Source organism: Oryx dammah, unplaced genomic scaffold (assembly GCF_014754425.2).
Source record: "Oryx dammah isolate SB20612 unplaced genomic scaffold, SCBI_Odam_1.1 HiC_scaffold_7, whole genome shotgun sequence".
NCBI classification, from domain to species: domain Eukaryota; kingdom Metazoa; phylum Chordata; class Mammalia; order Artiodactyla; family Bovidae; genus Oryx; species Oryx dammah.
In genome coordinates this window covers 2916154-2933970 of record NW_024070191.1, presented here as the reverse complement: position 1 = coordinate 2933970, position 17817 = coordinate 2916154, and the positions used below count along the sequence as shown (strand labels likewise).

At 38.1% G+C, this 17817-nt stretch overlaps 1 protein-coding gene across 1 annotated transcript in view; it reads left to right on the top strand.

Moving 5' to 3' along the window:
* Positions 1–17817, top strand: part of CSMD1 (CUB and Sushi multiple domains 1) — a 2078553-nt gene that overhangs the window by 1453458 nt on the left and 607278 nt on the right. The window contains exon 8 of the mRNA XM_040243208.1: positions 7278–7365. Within this exon, the coding sequence (XP_040099142.1) occupies positions 7278–7365 (88 nt within the window). The remainder of the gene's footprint in view (positions 1–7277; positions 7366–17817) is intronic.

The following is a 17817-nucleotide window of genomic DNA, read 5'->3' as shown; positions in this document are numbered from 1 at the left end:
ATCCAACTTGAACATCTGGAAGTTCACAGTTCACATATTGTTGAAGCTTGGCTTGGAAAATTTTGAGCATTACTTTACTAGCATGTGAGAGGAGTACAAATGTAAGGTAGTTTGAGCATTTTTTCAGCATTGCCTTTGTTAGGGATTGGAAAGAAAACTGACCTTTTCCAGTCCTGTGGCCACTGCTGAGTTTTACAAATTTGCTGACATATTGAGTGCAGCACTTTCACAGCATCATCTTTTAGGATTTGAAATAGCGCAACTGGAATTCCATCACCTCCAGCAGCTTTGTTCATAGTGATGCTTCCTGAGGTCTACTTGACTTCACCTTCTAGAATGCCTGGTTCTAGGTGAGTGATCACACCATCGTGATTATCTGAGCCATGAAGATCTTTTTTCTGTGGTTCTTCTGTGTATTCTTGCCACCTCTTCTTAATATCTCCTGCTTTTGTTAGATCCACACTATATCTGGCCTTTATTGTGCCCATCTTTGCATGAAATGTTCCCTTGGTGTCTCTAATTTTCTTGAGGAGATCTCTAGTCTTTCCCATTCTGTTGTTTTCCTCTATTTCTTTGCACTGATCACTGAGGCAGACTTTCTTGTGTCTCCTTGCTATTCTTTGGAACTCTGCATTCAAATGGGTATATCTTTCCTTTTCTCCTTTGCTTTTGGCTTCTCTTCTTTTCACAACTATTTGTAAGGCCTCCTCAGACAGCCATTTTGCGATTTTGCATTTCTTTTTCTTGGGGATGGTCTTGATCCCTGTCTCCTGTGCAATGTCACATACCCCCATCCTTAGTTCATCAGGTACTCTGTCTATCACATCTAGGCCCTTAAATCTATTTCTCACTTCCACTGTATAATTGTCAGGGATTTGATTTAGTTCATACTTGAATGGTCTAGTGGTTTTCCCAACTTTCTTCAATTTAAGTCTGAATTGGGCAGTAAGAAATTCATGATCTGAGCCACAGTCAGCTCCTCGTCTTGCTTTTGCTGACTGTATAGAGCTTCTCCATCTTTGGCAGCAAAGAATATAATCAGTCTGATTTCAGTGTTGACCATCTGGTGATGTCCATGTGTAGAGTCTTCTCTTGTGTTGTTGGAAGAGGGTGTTTGCTATGACCAGTGCGTTCTCTTGGCAAAACTCTATTAGCCTTTGCCCTGCTTCATTCTGTATTCCAAGGCCAAATTTGCCTGTTACTCCAGGTGTTTCTTGACTTCCTACTTTTACATTCCAGTCCCCTTTAAAGAAAAGGACATCTTTTGGGGTGTTAGTCCTAGAAGGTCTTGTAGGTCTTCATAGAACCATTCAGCTTCAGCTTCTTCAGCATTACTGGTCGGAGCATAGACTTGGATTACCATGATATTGAATGGTTTGCCTTGAAACGAACAGAGATCATTCTGTCATTTTTGAGATTGCATCCAAGTACTGCATTTGGACTCTTTTGTTGACTGTGATGGCTAATCCATTTCTTCTAAGGGATTCCTGGCCATAGTAGTAGATGTAATGGTCATCTGTGTTAAATCCACCCAGTCCAGTCCATCTTAGTTCACTGATTCCTAGAATGTTGACGTTCACTCTTGCCATCTCCTGTTTGACCACTTCCAATTTGTCTTGATTCATGGACCTAACATTCCAGGTTCCTATGCAATATTGCTCTTTATAGCATCAGACCTTGCTTCCATCACCAGTCCCATCCACAACTGGGTGTTGTTTTTGCTTTGGCTCCATCTCTTTATTCTTTCTGGAGTTATTTCTCCACTGATCTCCAGTAGCATATAGTTCCTCTTTCAGTATCCTATCATTTTGCCTTTTCATACTGTTCAGGGTTATTTCACTATCCATCCATTAATCTGAGGTCCAAAATACTTTGGATCAAAGCAATGTGTTTTTTGACAACTTATTTCTATGTAAACTATACATTTGAAACCCTAATGTTGTGATAATAAGAATTTGTTATCAAAAACGTCATCAATTCTTGTTTCACCTATTTCTATGTTGTTCTTCAGTCACTCAGTCATGTCCAAATCATTGTGACCCCATGGACACAAAGTCGTGTCCAAATCTTTGTGTCCTTCGCCATCTCCTGGAGCTTGCTCAGACTCATGTCTGTTGAGTCAGTGATGCCATCCAACCATCTCATCCTCTGTTGTCCCCTTCTCCTCCTGCCTTCAGTCTTACCCAGCATCAGGGTATTTTCCAATGAGTTGGCTCTTCAAATCAGGTGACCAAAGTATTGGAGCTTCAGCTTCAGCCTCAGTCTTTCCAATGAAAATTCAGGATTGATTTCCTTTAGGATTGACTAGTTTGATCTCCTTGCAGCCGAAGGGACTCTCAAGAGTCTTCTCCAACACGACAGTTCAAAAGCATATAATCTTTGGTGCTCAGCCTTCTTAGTGGTCCAACTCTCACACCATACATAACTATTTGAAAAACCATAGCTTTGGCTACATGGACTTTTGTTGGCAAAGGAATGTCTCTGCTTTTTAATACACTGTCTAAATTTGTCATAGTTTTTGTTCCAAGGAGCAAGTGTCTTTTAATTTCATGGCTGCAGTCAGCATCTACAATGATTTTGGGGCCCACCAAAATAAATAAAGTCTGTCACTGTTTCCATTTTTTCCCCATCTATTTGCCATGAAGTGATGGGACTGAATGCCATGATATGAGTTTTTTGAATGTTGAGTTTTTAGCCAGTTTTTTCACTCTTTTATTTCACCTTCATCAAGAAGCTCTTAGTTTCTATGAAGCTTGTCAGTATATGCTTATCATTCTGGGATCAAAACTGACAGCTGGTAGAGAAGGTGCATACATTCAATAGAAAGAAAAAAATATCAAGAATTCTATTATGCATATGAAAATGTCCCATGTGGTGCTGTTTAAGTGAAAACAACCCTGTTATAGCTAAATGAAGGCAATTACTACAATATGAAATATTGTTGAAATGAATTTTTAATCAAGGTATTGGCTTTTGAGGAAAGAGTAATATGGATGCTTCGTTCTTACTGGATACAGCATCTTGCAAATCAAAAAAGGGAAGTGCCTTAAAAAGTAAAGCCTGAATCCATTAAATGTGAAAGAACAAATGTCAGTGTTGACTTATTCAAACTGTATCGCAGAAAAGCCTGAGGTTCACACTATCCCACAAACACACATGCCTAGCATGGGTTTTTTGACATGAAAAGGTCACTGATACAGTGGAGATATTGCTACCTGAGGAATTTCAACTAGAATGTGTTTTGTGTAACAAGGTTCTTGATTGTTATGCAACTAGAAACATATGTCACCTCTCTGAAAGTTTAAAATGGTTAGAATTAGTCTCAAAATTAATCCAGCTGAAATATGTCTTTAAGTTTCTGAAGAAATAAATATCAACAATAAAAATATGCTATAAGTCACAGGAGCAATATCACTAAAAAGTGTGAGTTGACTTAAATGACTTCTATTTTGGATTATTAATCCAAAGATATATTAATATAAACCAAAATTTAACTTTGAAAAATGGCATCTTACATGAAGGTTTAATATTCCAGTCAATTCGTTGTTCTAGTGCTCTGAAGGTGGCTAATGGTCTCATGTGGAAAGCCTGTGAATCTGGTCTTTTTTACTGCAAGAAAATTGCCACCAGATGGCATTTGAACTAAAGCCTCGTGGTTGGGACCATATGGCTTCCCATGTGTATGCTTGACTGGGAGATAACAGATGAATACACCTTTTTCCTTTACTTTTTGGTTCATTTTTACAATAAAATGAATTTTATTATTAAGAATTTAAAAATTATTTTTTAAAGCCTCACTTTAATTTGCAAAGGCCTTTAATATACACTATCTCATTAGCTCACTGGAGCAAATGTAAGAAAATAAACCTGGATCTATAATCAATTGAGTGATAACTCTGTCCTCAGTTCTTTCTTGGAAAATGGGTTTGACATTATCTCCTCATGGAATGGTTGTAAGGATTCAGTTTTAAATGTGTATAAATGATACTTGTAGTTTCTAGCCAAGATTAAATTGGCTTTAATTTAATCTTAAGTAAAGTTTAATTTTACTTATCATCATCATCATTCTTAGTACTTTATTTCTAATTACTTCTGATTGTTTCACTAATCTAAATCTTGTCTCTGCCAGTTTATTTGTTTATGATATCCTTTTTCATAGAAGTAATTTGTGTATACTTCTTTTGTGTTGATTGCTTCCTTTACTAGGGCACCAATCTAGCTATATAATTTGTTCAAAAAACAAATTTGTGTTGAATTTGAATTGACAATCACAAGACATGTCCTCAAAGACCAGGATAATTTTCACTACTGAACAAATCTTGTGTCCACTCACCCATATGAGGTAAAGCCAAACTATTGACACTGTGTTTGGTGAAGGAGAGCATAGCATTTATTGCTGGTGCCAACCAAGCAAGGAGTCCTGATTGCTAGTGCTTAAAAGGCCTGAACTCCCCAAAGTCTTTCATGAAAAGGTTTTTAAAGACAAGGTGAGGGGAGGGGAGTTGCTGGGTGTGTGATCAACTCATGGACATTCTTCTGGTTGGTTGGTGGTGAAGTAATTGGGAGTCAGCATCATCAGCCTTCTGGTTCCAACCAGTATGTGCTTGTGGTCAGGATGCAGTTAACCTCTTCCCTCTGGTGGGTGGGGCTTTCAGTATCTTCAAAGCAGCTCAAAGGACAAGGCTCCAAATGTTATCTGTCTCTTAGGAGGAACTGAAGGTCCTTGATTTTGTTTAATGGCTGAAGTATTATTATTTTTTCTTGCTTGACTGTTTTCCTTTCTTTCTACATTTTTTCACTTCTCTAATTTAGTTTATTATTTTGAACTTGGGGAAGACTTAAGAGGCTCAAGTATTCTATGGACAAGAAGAAAGCAGAGGACATGGGGGAATTTGTCCTAGGAAGGCCTTGTAGGACCTGGCTCGGTTACAATTTAATGGGAAAAGCATGCTCCTTACTGCTCTACTTACTTCATAGGAACCTTGTGAGGGTCTAATGAGATAGCGTAAAAGCCAACATGCTGTGAAAGAGTAATTTGATTATGTATACATTAATATAATTTCCACAGTTTAAATCTAAATTCATTCAAAGTCTTTTACAAACTATCTGATTTGTATCTCTTCATCCACGTGTATAATTTTATATCTTACATTACTATTAGTTAATGATGGGTCATGAAACTACCTACTGAATATTCCAGTTTTGATTTTAAATTCTAAGGTTTTGACTGGTGTCATATATTTGTTAGTATTTATGACATGTGTCCTGTGATATTTGGTTAAGATATAATTTGACAAAATTAGAGTTAAAATGATAGTAAGCCCAGGATTTCCTCTCTTTTGGAAATGTTTCTCTGCAGCATCAGGATCCTGCTTGAAGCAAATATATCATCATCATTCTTTGCAACTTTAAGCTTCAGTTTTGAGACGCATTAATTGCTGATGATGCTAATGGAATGAGTAGTTGAGTTTGAGGAACTCGTTTTCTTGTACATAAAGTGTCACCATGGATTTCTATCATTATCCTGTTACACGCCTATCTCTGTTTCAGAAAATCAAACATATTTAGCATTTATCTCTCATCATTTTTTTGTTATCTTCCTGCCATCTGCAAACTATTCAGACTTACCTATTTCATTCAGTGCACTCGGAGAATTCCAAATAAGCACTCTTGTTTTGAATAAGTAAGCAGCTTTGACATGATCTTTAAAAAAGATCCAGAATACTTTGAGTTGATTTGTGTGGGTTCCTTCAATTTGTCATTAACTTTTTTACTACTATTCCATGTGAGAAAAACAGAGATGATATAGAGGTAGATCTTTCTAAGCCTTTAAGTTGTTGATAGCTCAGTTGGTAAAGAATTTGTCTGAAATGCTGAAGAGCCCAGTTCAATTCCTGGCTCAGGAAGATCCACTGGACAAGGGATAGGCTATCCACTCCAGTACTCTTGGGCTTCCCCTGCGGCTCAGGTGGTGAAGAATACACCTGAAATGCGGAAGACCTGGGTTCGAACCCTGGGTTGGGAAGACCCCTGGAGAAGGGAAAGGCTATCCACTCCAGTATTCTGGCCTGGAGAAGTCCATGGACTATATCGTCATGGGGTCACAAAGAGTCGGACACGACTGAGTGACTTTCACTTTCACTTTAGACCAGTGTGATACGCTAAAATAGTGCAGTAAGAACCACACTACTGTGGAGTACTTCCTCTATAAACAGTGATAGCCATTCACCTTGAGGAGGATGACTCGACACAGTAATAACTGTTTCACTTGAGTGAATGTGGGAGTTATACAGCTGATGATGGCAGAAAAAATATGGTGGAAGTTAAATTCTTTATTGAAGCTTGACAATTTATTATAGCTAGAACACTTTTATAAAATAAATTTTAGAGATGTTTTAGTAGACCACTGACTACAGATTTAAAAACCTGTACTATAACAAGATGGTACCAAGAGTTACAAATTTGAAATTCAAACATGATAAGGTCCAGAGTGAAAAAGAGACGATCACTACTACCTAACAGGAAGGTCTTCCCAGAAGCATTCCTGCAGGCTTCCTCTCATGTGTCATTGAACTGAATTGAGTCACAAGACCACTATTGAAAATTTCTGGAAAGAGAGCATGTCGCCTTGATTGGATTAGACTACTCAGATAGTGGGATGGTTACTGGAGTAGTGGCCACTCTAACAAGCAAATGAATCCTTTAAAAACTAATCTGTGATTGTAAACCATCCTAGCAGGAGGAAAGACTCTTTATACACAGATTCAAAAAATAAATCAGCACACTGCACAAGAAGATTGTTATTTAACTTAAATGATAAGCATTTTTCATGTTTACAATATAATAAGTAACTTTATGTGAAATATCTCTTGTATAGATCTTAATAGATAATTGACACTTCCATTTCATCCATGGAAATGAATGAAAGCTATCTTCTGTATAAGCTAAGCGGTTTATGGCATGATGTTCTTTTTTTTCCCCCCATCATGCTATTAATTGTTACTTGTCATAAAGGTGATCTTAATGAGAAAATGTTAATTGTATGAAGACTTCGTTAGTAGAAGAAAGAGTTCCAACCAAAGATTTTTGGCCTCCTCTGTAAAAGTCTGTTTTTTTTAAAGAATAAGAGTAGATTTATTTTAATCTAGCTAAACTGTCTGAATTCTTAAAAGAAATCACATGTTAAGACATCATCATTAAAGAGCCAAATGTGTCTAACATAATGTCATTATACGGATATTTCCTGAGCAGTATCATCATGTTTCTTTCTATTACAGTAACGCAAGGAGGTGTTGCTTTGGTCTCCGACATGTGTCCAGATCCTGGGATTCCAGAGAATGGCAGGAGAGCGGGTTCGGACTTCAGGTAGGAGAGAAAGTATTTATTTCCATAGCACGTTACTTTCTAGTTCATTATAATTTCACCCTGTAGTTTTAATTATCTTACCTTTTGATTTAAATGTGCAACTTCTCAATTATCTTGCAGCTATAATATCTGTAGAATTCTAAAACACATTGTGGTGGAAAATTTCAGATACTCCAGAGTCTGTTCCTTTCAGTGTATAAGCCACTATTAAAAATCCAACTTGATGGATCTGATCAAAATTTGTGTACAAGACTTTTTTTCTGATTTTAATTTGCTACCTTCCCATATAGGCTTTCCTGGTGGTTCAGTGGTAAAAAGAATCCACTTTCCAGTGCAGGAGACACAGGAGATGTGGGTTCTATTCCTGGGTCAGGAAGATCCCCTGGAGAAGGAAATGGCAACCCACTCCAGTATTCTTGCCTGGAGAATCCCATGGAGAGAGGAGCCTGGTAAGCTATAGTCCGTGGGTTCACAAAAGAGTGGATACAACTGAGCAACTAAAGGACAACACCACCTTCCTATGAAAGGAAAATTGTTAAGCGTTAGTCACTTAGTTGCCCGACTCTTTGCAACCCCATAGACTGTAGCCCTGAGGTCTCCTCTGTCCATGGGATTCTCCAGGCAAGAATATTGGAGTGGGTTGCCATTTCCTTTTCCAGGAGATCTTCCTAACCCAGGGATTGTACCCTGGTCTCCTGCATTGCAGGCAGATTCTTCACCATCTGAGCCAATTCTAATGCAGTTTAGTTATTGTTTTTAAAAATAGATAATGAAAAAAAATTTAGCTATAGTCTTATAATTATTTCATTAAATAAACTTTTATAATAATGAATGTGAGTGGCAATCAATGCAGTTTATGAAGAAAATGTTATTCATTTTATTAGATTATGATTAGTAGAGTCTACTTTATAGTTGATACATTATGAATAAAATAATGATTATAATAGTGACTTCTTTTTAGATTTTTGTCTTTAATTAGTTCAATAAATTGAACATTCTCTAGCTTACAAGATGAATACTAGTATTAGAAGCTGCAAAGTCAAAGAGTAAAGGAGAGCAAGAGCAAGTTTTTCTTCCTTATAATCTCATTATTTTTGAAAAAGAAATAGGAAAAGAGAGTTGAGGCTGCTAAAGTGAGCTGAAAATTGAATGAAAGCAGTGATAATTTTAGAGAAGGAAGAAGAAATATTACTTGGTGAAACTGGAATAGCAGTGTCTTTTTTTATGACTAGAGGAAATAATAAAATTGTAGAGTGGCTGTAATGAAGTTGGTAAAATGAAATAAATAAATAAATATATATTTACATGAAAAGGAAACACAAGTATAGATGTGCTACTGAAATACTTTTCACAATAGCATTGTTCTTATTTTAAATGGAATAGACAACTGGAATGGTTACGGTTGTTGACTAAACACACACACACACACAACTTGACAGTTGTGAGTTAAGTTTTATTTGGGGCAAAATGAGGACCACAGCTCGGGAGGCAGCACCTCAGATACCTCTGAGAGACTGCTCTGAAGAGTCAGTGGGGGAAGGTCAATACATAAGATTTCAGTGAGGGGGGCAGTTCAGTGCAATCAAATGCTTACTTTACAAAAGGTTCTCTATTGGTCACAAGGAACTGATGGCACCATGAAGGGATTTAGCGTTTTTCTAGATAAGAAGAGATGCAAGGACTGGGATTGTTAGGAGAGGATGTAATTTCCTCGGTTCTGTCTCACTGCAACAAAAATTTGAAGTGACGGATGGACCAGTGTTATAGCTCAGCTTTATTAGGAAAAACAAAGGATGGTTCACCCTCTGAGGAGTGAGGGCGGGCAGACCCAAAAGACAAGAGAAGAGAGGCTCCCAGCTCAATTTTGGCTCCTCCTTTTGTATGTTGTTTCTCCTCCCCCTGGGCCTGCCTTGTGTAAACCGGGCTAGCCAGGAGGACCGTCTGCTTTACTCAAGGTCCTCACTCTGGTCCTTGGACCTTCCTTTGTTCTATTTTTGTGGGCTTTTCCCTTCTTTGTCTTTTAGCCATTTTGGACTCCTTTTCCTATTCTAATTGCCTAACAGGATCATGAAATCAGTTCCTGAAAATATCTAGCTATCTAAAGAACAGTTCCACGGGGTGCCCTGGAGCACAGAGTGCCTCACTCCACCTGAACCCCTCAGGCAGCGGGGGTGCTGAATGCCAGCTGCAGCACAGAGTTCAGTCTCCACAGAGGCAGGTGGCAAGTACCCACGCGGCTGCTGTTCAGCTCGTGGCGATGCTCTTGGCACACGCCAGTTTGTAGCTGACACAATTTGAATGTCGCAAATATTGAATATACCTTAAGGTGGTAGTATTTTAGTTCAGGTTCCTTTGGAGAAGAGCCTCAGATAGCAACTCTGAAGTGAATTTTTTTGTAAAAGGGCCCTCTGGTTATGGGGAACAGAGAAAACAGGATAAAGAGAATAGAAGGCTGAGCAGGAAGTTGATTTTAATGACAGGTTAGCTTCCATCTTAATCCAGGGGGAATTCCAGGGCAAAATTATCCACTTTTTTTGCCCATTGCCCTTGCCTTTCATCATTGGCTTCCTACATTAGTGTCAAGGAAGTTCCTGGAACAAAAGTAGGTTATAAGCAGTTATTAGCACCCCAGGGAGTTTGCTGTGTCCTTTACGTGGTGTCTTTATGGGTGTGGTGGTCAGCTAAGAAAGAAAACTGCTGATTTCAAATGTAAAACAGCCATCAGTGGAAGGCATTCAGGAACATGATTAATTTTTAAATGATGCAAATGGTTGAAATTTGCAGTCTTGCTAGAACCCATAGAGCATATTTGTCTTCAGGATACCTTTCTTATCTTAGAAGTAACCTTCTTCTTTCTCCCTTACCTGGAGGTGGGGGGCAGGGAAGTGTTCTCCAGGCCTTGCTTCCAAAAAACCTTATACATCTCTCCGCTGGGTTGGAGCAGTAAATCTGAATTATTGTTTTACACACCGTCTTCCCCTACCCAACTGAAGGATAGTTAGTCCCTTTTTGTCTCTGCCTCCTTGGTGACAGAAATGGTGGCTGATACAAAGGAACTCCAAGGGTATTTTCCAAAGCACTTGTGTATGAGAGGAATTAATTGCCCATTCAATACTCTGTCATCCTTGGAACCCAGAAACTTCCTGGGTCTATTTGGTAGAGCTCTAGTTTAAAACAAAGCAAATTATCTGACAATGTCAAACCGTTCAAATTAGTAAAATATGGTAAAGCGAGCCAGAGAAACTGATGAATTTTCAAAAGTTAACAAGGAATTCAGAAACATCCAGGGCCAATATCTATTTGCCACAAGGGCAGGAAGAGATTTACTTAGCATGTAAGGTGACTGTGCTGGCCTTTGCTCTGTCTCATCCTTAGAACAGCCTTATTCCTACAGAAGTTTACCTGAAGATGAGCATTAGCCTGGAGTTTGTTGATGCATCTGGACTGGAAGCCAGGCTGGGTGGATGCCTGGCAGGTCAAAGCAGGGGTGCAATGGCTCCATCTAAAACTGTCAGTCTTTCATATTTTTAGTTTTCTGGGGAATTTCTATTATGTTTAATTAATTAATTAGTTTACCTGTCTCTGAGTTTATGGCAGTCAAATAATATAACAGCTGAGAAAATTATTTGAAAGATTAAATTTTCTATGGAAGTACATATGTGTGCATGCTAAGTTGCTTCTGTCCTGTCCGATTCTGTGCAACCTTACGGACTGTAGCCCACCAGGCTCTTCTGTATGTAGGATTCTCCAGGCAAGAATACTGGAGTGGGTTGCCATGCCCTCTTCCAAGGGAAGCTTCCTGACACGGATCAAACTGTGTCTCTTAAACATCTCCTGCATAGGCAGGCAGGTGTTTTTTTTTTTTTTTTACCACTAGTACCACCTGGGAAACCCCAATAAAACACATATTATTGATTAAAAAATATAGTCACAACCTGTAACTAAAGAGTTATTTTATTCGGTGGGAAAGTTTGGGACTCCAAGCCTGGGAGAGAGAATTTCAGTAGCTCTGAGAAAAATGCTCCAAGGAGGCAGGAGGGGGGAGTCAGGCTGCGTACAAGTTTGCAACTAAGGGAGCAGGCAGACTAAACATCAAAGATCAGGAATCAAGTTAAGGAATTTAGCACTCTCTGTATGGGGAGATCCAAGCCCCTGGGCTGACTGAAATCCTTCCTCTTATATGCACCTCAGCTGTCTGGAGCCAATCTTGTTTCCTTGTTCATCTTGCTTCTTGCATTCCCCCAGCCCCTCAACAGTCACCATTGGCGGGGGGTGGGGGTGGGGGGGGTGGGGGTGGGGGGTGGGGGGGGTGGCGGGGAGGTGGCAGCATCCCCTGGATTGCAGTTTGAGAACCCCCAATCACATTTGGAGGCCAGAAACCAGTGATGGCTGTGACATGTCTTGTTTATTAATATGACAGGAGATATTTTCATTTCACAGTCCCTCCCCATGGTCATAAATTCCACTACATTTGCAAGACTTTTTTTTTTTTTGATCCCAGGAAACTTGGGGGTTCATCCCAGATCAAGTGAATGTCCTCATTGAAATGTCACTCTAAGTGTTAATTTCTGGATTAGGCCCATTGAGAAATAATAAAAGATTCTCAGATTCCTCTATCTTCTAACCTAATAGGATCCAGGAGATATTTCCCTTGTTACCTCTTCCCATAACTAGATTCACAGTATTACAATTATTCTAAGTTATAAATCTGATCTATTTCTTGTATACATTATATAATACAAAAGAAACAATCTTATAAAAGAAACAGATTATAAATAATGCAGCTAATAAGGTGATCAAAGTTACACATAGGGATTTATGCCATGAGCTTTCAGAACCAAATCATCTTTTAAAACATCACCCATTACGGGATCCATCTGGTATGTAAACACAACCTTCAGTTCGAATTATAGCACAGGTGCCCTCTTGAGATGCTGTAAGAATATCAAGGACCATATGATTTTGTAAGACAGCTTTTCTTATCATAGAGATCTCAGAATTTAGTAGGCTAATAGCATAGTTGTTATCATTTAATGCCTACTGAGTGAATTTTGTTAAGGCTTCAATGTGAGAAATAGCATTTTCCAATCCTACTGAAGGTACAAAAATAGTTAAGTGATCATACCAGTGAAACAGGTCTCTTGGCCCACTGAGCTGGTATTGATGCTAAGTTTGCTGGAGTCACATCTAAATTTGCATGTAAGTGGTCTTGAGCCAAAGGGAATCCTGAAGTATGCCTTCCTAGCCAGCCACCAGGATCATAGATTGAACCCACAAAGCCTTTGAGTCCTGTTAGGTGCCAGTCAGTATATTTCTGGTCTTCTGATCCAATTGGTTTCATATCAGTCACTGGCTTTAAGAAAAATGGTACTTTGGTAGGTTTCATAAGACACCCAGCTGGGTTTTCTAGTGTTATTAGGTTGATTATCTTTGGTATGATTTAATTATTCCCAACATAGGGGGGTCTTTAGGCTTAGACAACCATATCCTGGTACTAGTCAAATAAATCCATCCCATACTGTTTACTTTTTTTTTTTTTTTTTTACACCTGGAATTTAGCCAGTTGCTTTTATTGAGCTCTAGCAATCTTAAGGGAAAATTCATATTTATGGCCAGGGTCAGAATAAGTATGTTTGATTGGCCAAGTGAATGGGTCCCATCTAGTGATACCAGTAGTAGCCCAGACAGCACTATAATTCCTTTCTTCCAAGATAAACTTTTTAGATCCATCCAGTCAGAATCTTGGAGGGGAGAAACCCATCAAGGTAAACCAGAAGCACTGAATGTAGGTAACTGACCGTAAACCCAACAATTGGACTGATTTCTAAAATTTAAATAATATCATGCCAGTGATAGAAAAAAATTTTTTTTGTATTCACTTGTAAGAGTCCAAGAGACCAAGAATAAAACTTATGAACAATCATACGGGTCAGGTCTGGCACCCTGGGCCAGCTGTCTACTTCTGATCTGTCTTCTTCTCTTCCTGGTGTTGGTGTTTCCATATTATCAGTGTTGCTTTAAGGTGAGTGTGAGGTGAGCCGTTCTCTCCAGAGATGAGTCTGGTGCAGGACCCCCTTTTGAGGTGGGAAATATGGATCTAAGAGTCAATTCCCTTCAGTTTTGCTGTGCATGAGCTAGTCAAACAAACCTGATAACGTCTGTTCCATTTAGCTTGCAGGGGGTGGAGTCCTTTAAATGATGTCTTTTTTAATATACATAGTCTCCTGGTTGTAAGTCAGAGTATGTCTGATCTTCATCTGAGGATAAATTACTATAATAAACTTCAGAAACAAGTTTAGAGTGACTTGTCAATAATGATTAAACTCTTGCAATAATACAATATATCTCCCTTAAGTAATATAAGATCATACAGTCTTGGTCGCCCTGTAATGATTTCAAAGGGAGACAAATTATATTTGTCAAAGGAGTGGATCTATGTTGAGGAGAACTGATGGAATGGCCTTGGGCCAAGGGAAGGAATGCTGCTGCTGCTAAGTCACTTCAGTCGTGTCCAACTCTGTGCGACCCCATAGACGGCAGCCCACCAGGCTCCCCCATCCCTGGGATTCTCCAGGCAAGAACACTGGAGTGGGTTGCCATTTCCTTCTCCAAGGGAAGGGATAAGCACATGTAATTTTAGCCAACTGAGTTTTAATTGTTCTATTTGTCCTTTCCATTAACCCAGAAACCTGGGAATTGTAGTCACAGTGGAAATGTTGCATCATCCACCAGATTTTGCAATTTTTTTTTAACAATTAGATCAGCAAAATAGGTCCCTCTGTCACTATGTAGTTCAGAAGGAATTCCCTAGATGGGAATCACTCTTTCTAAAGCCAATTCCCCATCAATTTTGCCTTGGCCCTTCTGCATGTTTAAAGATTTGAGTACAATGCAGTTAGGAAACTTGGATATTCTGCAACATATAACATTTTAGTATAACCACTAGAATTACAACTCACAAAGTTTTATCAGCATATGTCAAATGTTAGGGATTCCATTTAAATTTTGGAATATCTGTATTAATAATTTATATATTACAACCTAAAATTTACATTCACTCACTTGACAATGTTTTTGAGTTAAAAATACCAAATAAACTTAACATTCATCCCTGAGATTTCTCAGAGATGTTTCTTTGAAGCATCCATCCAAGAGTCAGCTGGAGGCTAAAAAACACAGTTAGAATTTGACATTTTTGAAGTTTGTTAGAAATATCAAGAAGATTAAAAAAAAAAAGAGGATCAGAGGTCACTGAAACAATACCTATCCATTTAACCAAGGTCACAAAGAAAATAAATATATATCATTTAAGGGCACAGAAATTCACAGAATCTGTTATAAAAAGGAACACTTAAACAGAAATAAAATCCCCAGTCTTGTATTACCTTAGTTAAATTCAATCTAAATTTAATTAATCCTGACTATGCATAAAATTTTTTCCTCAGAGTTCCTCTTCATAATCTCTAATGACTTTTTGTATCCAGCCTGTCTTTCATTTTTCATCTAAATGAAATTAACCAGCTCTTTTTTTAAACTAAAATAAAATTTCATTTCTCATAACTTCTTTACTTAAAACATACATTTTATTTCCTATCGCATTTTGAAAAGTTATTGTATTATTTTAATAGCTTTAATTACATGTTTAAACTAGAATCCTCCACCATAAAAACTTAATTTTAGTAAAACTAACAAGTAAGTAATTAGATACTGTCTTTACATTGGCATTTTGTAGATTGGTGACCTTAAACATCAGTGATATTTTTTTAACCTTTTGTTTTCTGACAAAATCTTAGGTGATACCAATATTTTCATTAATATTTTAAATACTCTTAATTTTTTAAAATAATTGATGTGTCAGTATCTTTTAAATAAATAAACTTTCATCACTTAGCTTAAATTGGCACAGCTTTAGAATCTTAAGTTACCAAACATCTGGAAAGATCATTTTAGACATTTCTAATATATGATTACTTAAAAGTCTTAATCCCAAAGCTTTTATCTCATTTACATTTGCCTTGAAGTTTCATGTCCAGTTATTTTCTTGCATGAGATTAGTAATTTCTTTTTTATTAAACTTAGGTACAATAAACTATTATACTTAATTTTGATGCTTCTGAATAATACCTATATTAATTTATGTCAACAAAGTTAAACATTGATATCAGGTATCAACAACATTAAATATTTCCCAGTTCATGTGAACCTGAAAGTCATCTTGGCCAATTTTCTTTAAATATAAGCACTTTTTATTAAAATTAAATAGAGTTCTTTATGGCAGAAAGTGAAGAACTAAAGAGCCTCTTGATGAAAATGAAAGAAAAGAGTGAAAAGTTGGCTTAAAGCTCAACATTCAGAAAACAAAGATCATGGCATCTGGTCCCTTCACTTCATGGCAAGTACACGGTGAAACAATGGGAACAGTGGCTGACTTTATTTTTTTGAGCTCCAAAATCACTGCAGATGGTGATTGCAGTCATTAAATTAAAAGACGCTTACTCCTTGGAAGGAAAGTTATGACCAACCTAGAAAGCATATTAAATAGCAGACATTACTTTGTTAACAAAGGTCCATCTGGTCAAGGCTATGGTTTTTCCAGTGGTCATGAATGGATCTGAGAGTTGGACTATAAAGAAAGCTGAGCACCAAAGAATTGATGCTTTTGAACTGTGGTGTTGGAGAAGACTCTTGAGAGTCCCTTGGACTGCAAGAAGATCCAAACAGTCCATCCTAAAGGAAATCAGTCCTGGGCATTCATTGGAAGGACTGATGTTGAAGCTGAAACTCCAATACTTTGGCCACCTCATGTGAAGAGCTGAGTCATTTGAAAAGACCCTGATGCTGGGAAAGATTGAGGGCAGGAGAAGGGGATGACAGAGGATGAGATGATTGGATGGCATTACCGACTCATTAACATGGGTTTAGATGAACTCTGGGAGTTGGTGATGGACAGGGAGGCCAGCGTGCTGCGGTTCATGGGTTCACAAAGAGTCAGACACGACTGAGTGACTAAACAGAACTTTATAAATACAATTTTATTAATAACTTCTAGAAGTAGAGATATCTCATGTATAATGTATCACTCAGTCACTCAGTCGCATCCGACTGTGACCTTTTCTTCCCAGGAGCAAGCGTCTATTAATTGCATGGCTGCAGTCACCATCTGCAGTGATTTTGGAACCCCCCAAAATAAAGTCTGACACTATTTCCACTGTTTCCCCATCTATTTCCCATGAAGTGATGGGACCAGATGCCATGATCTTCATTTTCTAAATGTTGAGCTTTAAGCCAACCTTTTCACTCTCCTCTTTCACTTTCATCAAGAGGCTCTTTAGTTCCTCTTCACTTTCTGCCATAAGGGTGGTGTCATCTGCGTATATTAGGTTATTGATATTTCTCCCGGCAATCTTGATTCCAGCTTCTGCTTCATCCAGGCCAGTGTTTCTCATGATGTACTCTGCATATAAGTTAAATAAGCAGGGTGACAATATATAGCCATAGTCCTTTCCCTATTTGGAACTAGTCTGTTGTTCCATATCCAGTTCTAACTATTGCTTCCTGACCTGCATACAGATTTCTCTGAGGCAGGTCAGGTGGTCTGGTATTCCCATCTCTTTCAGAATTTTCCACAGTTTATTGTGATCCACACAGTCAAAGGCTTTGGTATAGTCAATAAAGCAGAAGTAGATGTTTTTCTGGAACTCTCTTGCTTTTTCGATGATCCAGCAGATGTTGGCAATTTGATCTCTGGTTCCCTTGCCTTTTCTAAAACCAACTTGAACATCTGGCAGTTCACAGTTCACATATTGTGGAAGCCTGGCTTGGAGAATTTTGAGCATTATTTTACTAGTGTGTGAGATGAGTGCAATTGTGTGGTAGTTTGAGCATTCTTTGGCATTGCCTTTCTTTGGGATTGGAATGAAAACTGACCTTTTCCAGTCCTGTGTCCACTGCTGAGTTTTCCAAATTTGTTGGCATATTGAGTGCCACACTTTCACAGCATCATCTTTTAGGATTTGAAATAGCTCAACTGGAATTCCATCACCTCCACCACCTTTGTTTGTAGTGATGCTTCCTAAGGCCCACTTGACTTTGCATTCCAGGATGTCTGGCTCTGAGTGATCACACCATTGTGATTATCTGGGTTGTGGCGATCTTTTTTATGCAGTTCTTCTGTGTATTCTTGCCACCTCTTCTTAATATCTTCTGCTTCTGTTAGGTCCATACCATTTCTGTCCTTTATTGAGCACACATATAATATATACACAGACATGAACAAACTAGAGATCTTGTGGCTTACTAAAAGCTTAGATATGAACCAGGTGTTATAATATTGACATCAACTTACTAGTTAACAAACAGTTCGATTACCTTAAAGTTGGTTGCTCAGATGATTAAGGCTTACTATCTATAAGGTTTGGCTGTGGGAACATTTTCAGCAGTTTAGATTTGAAA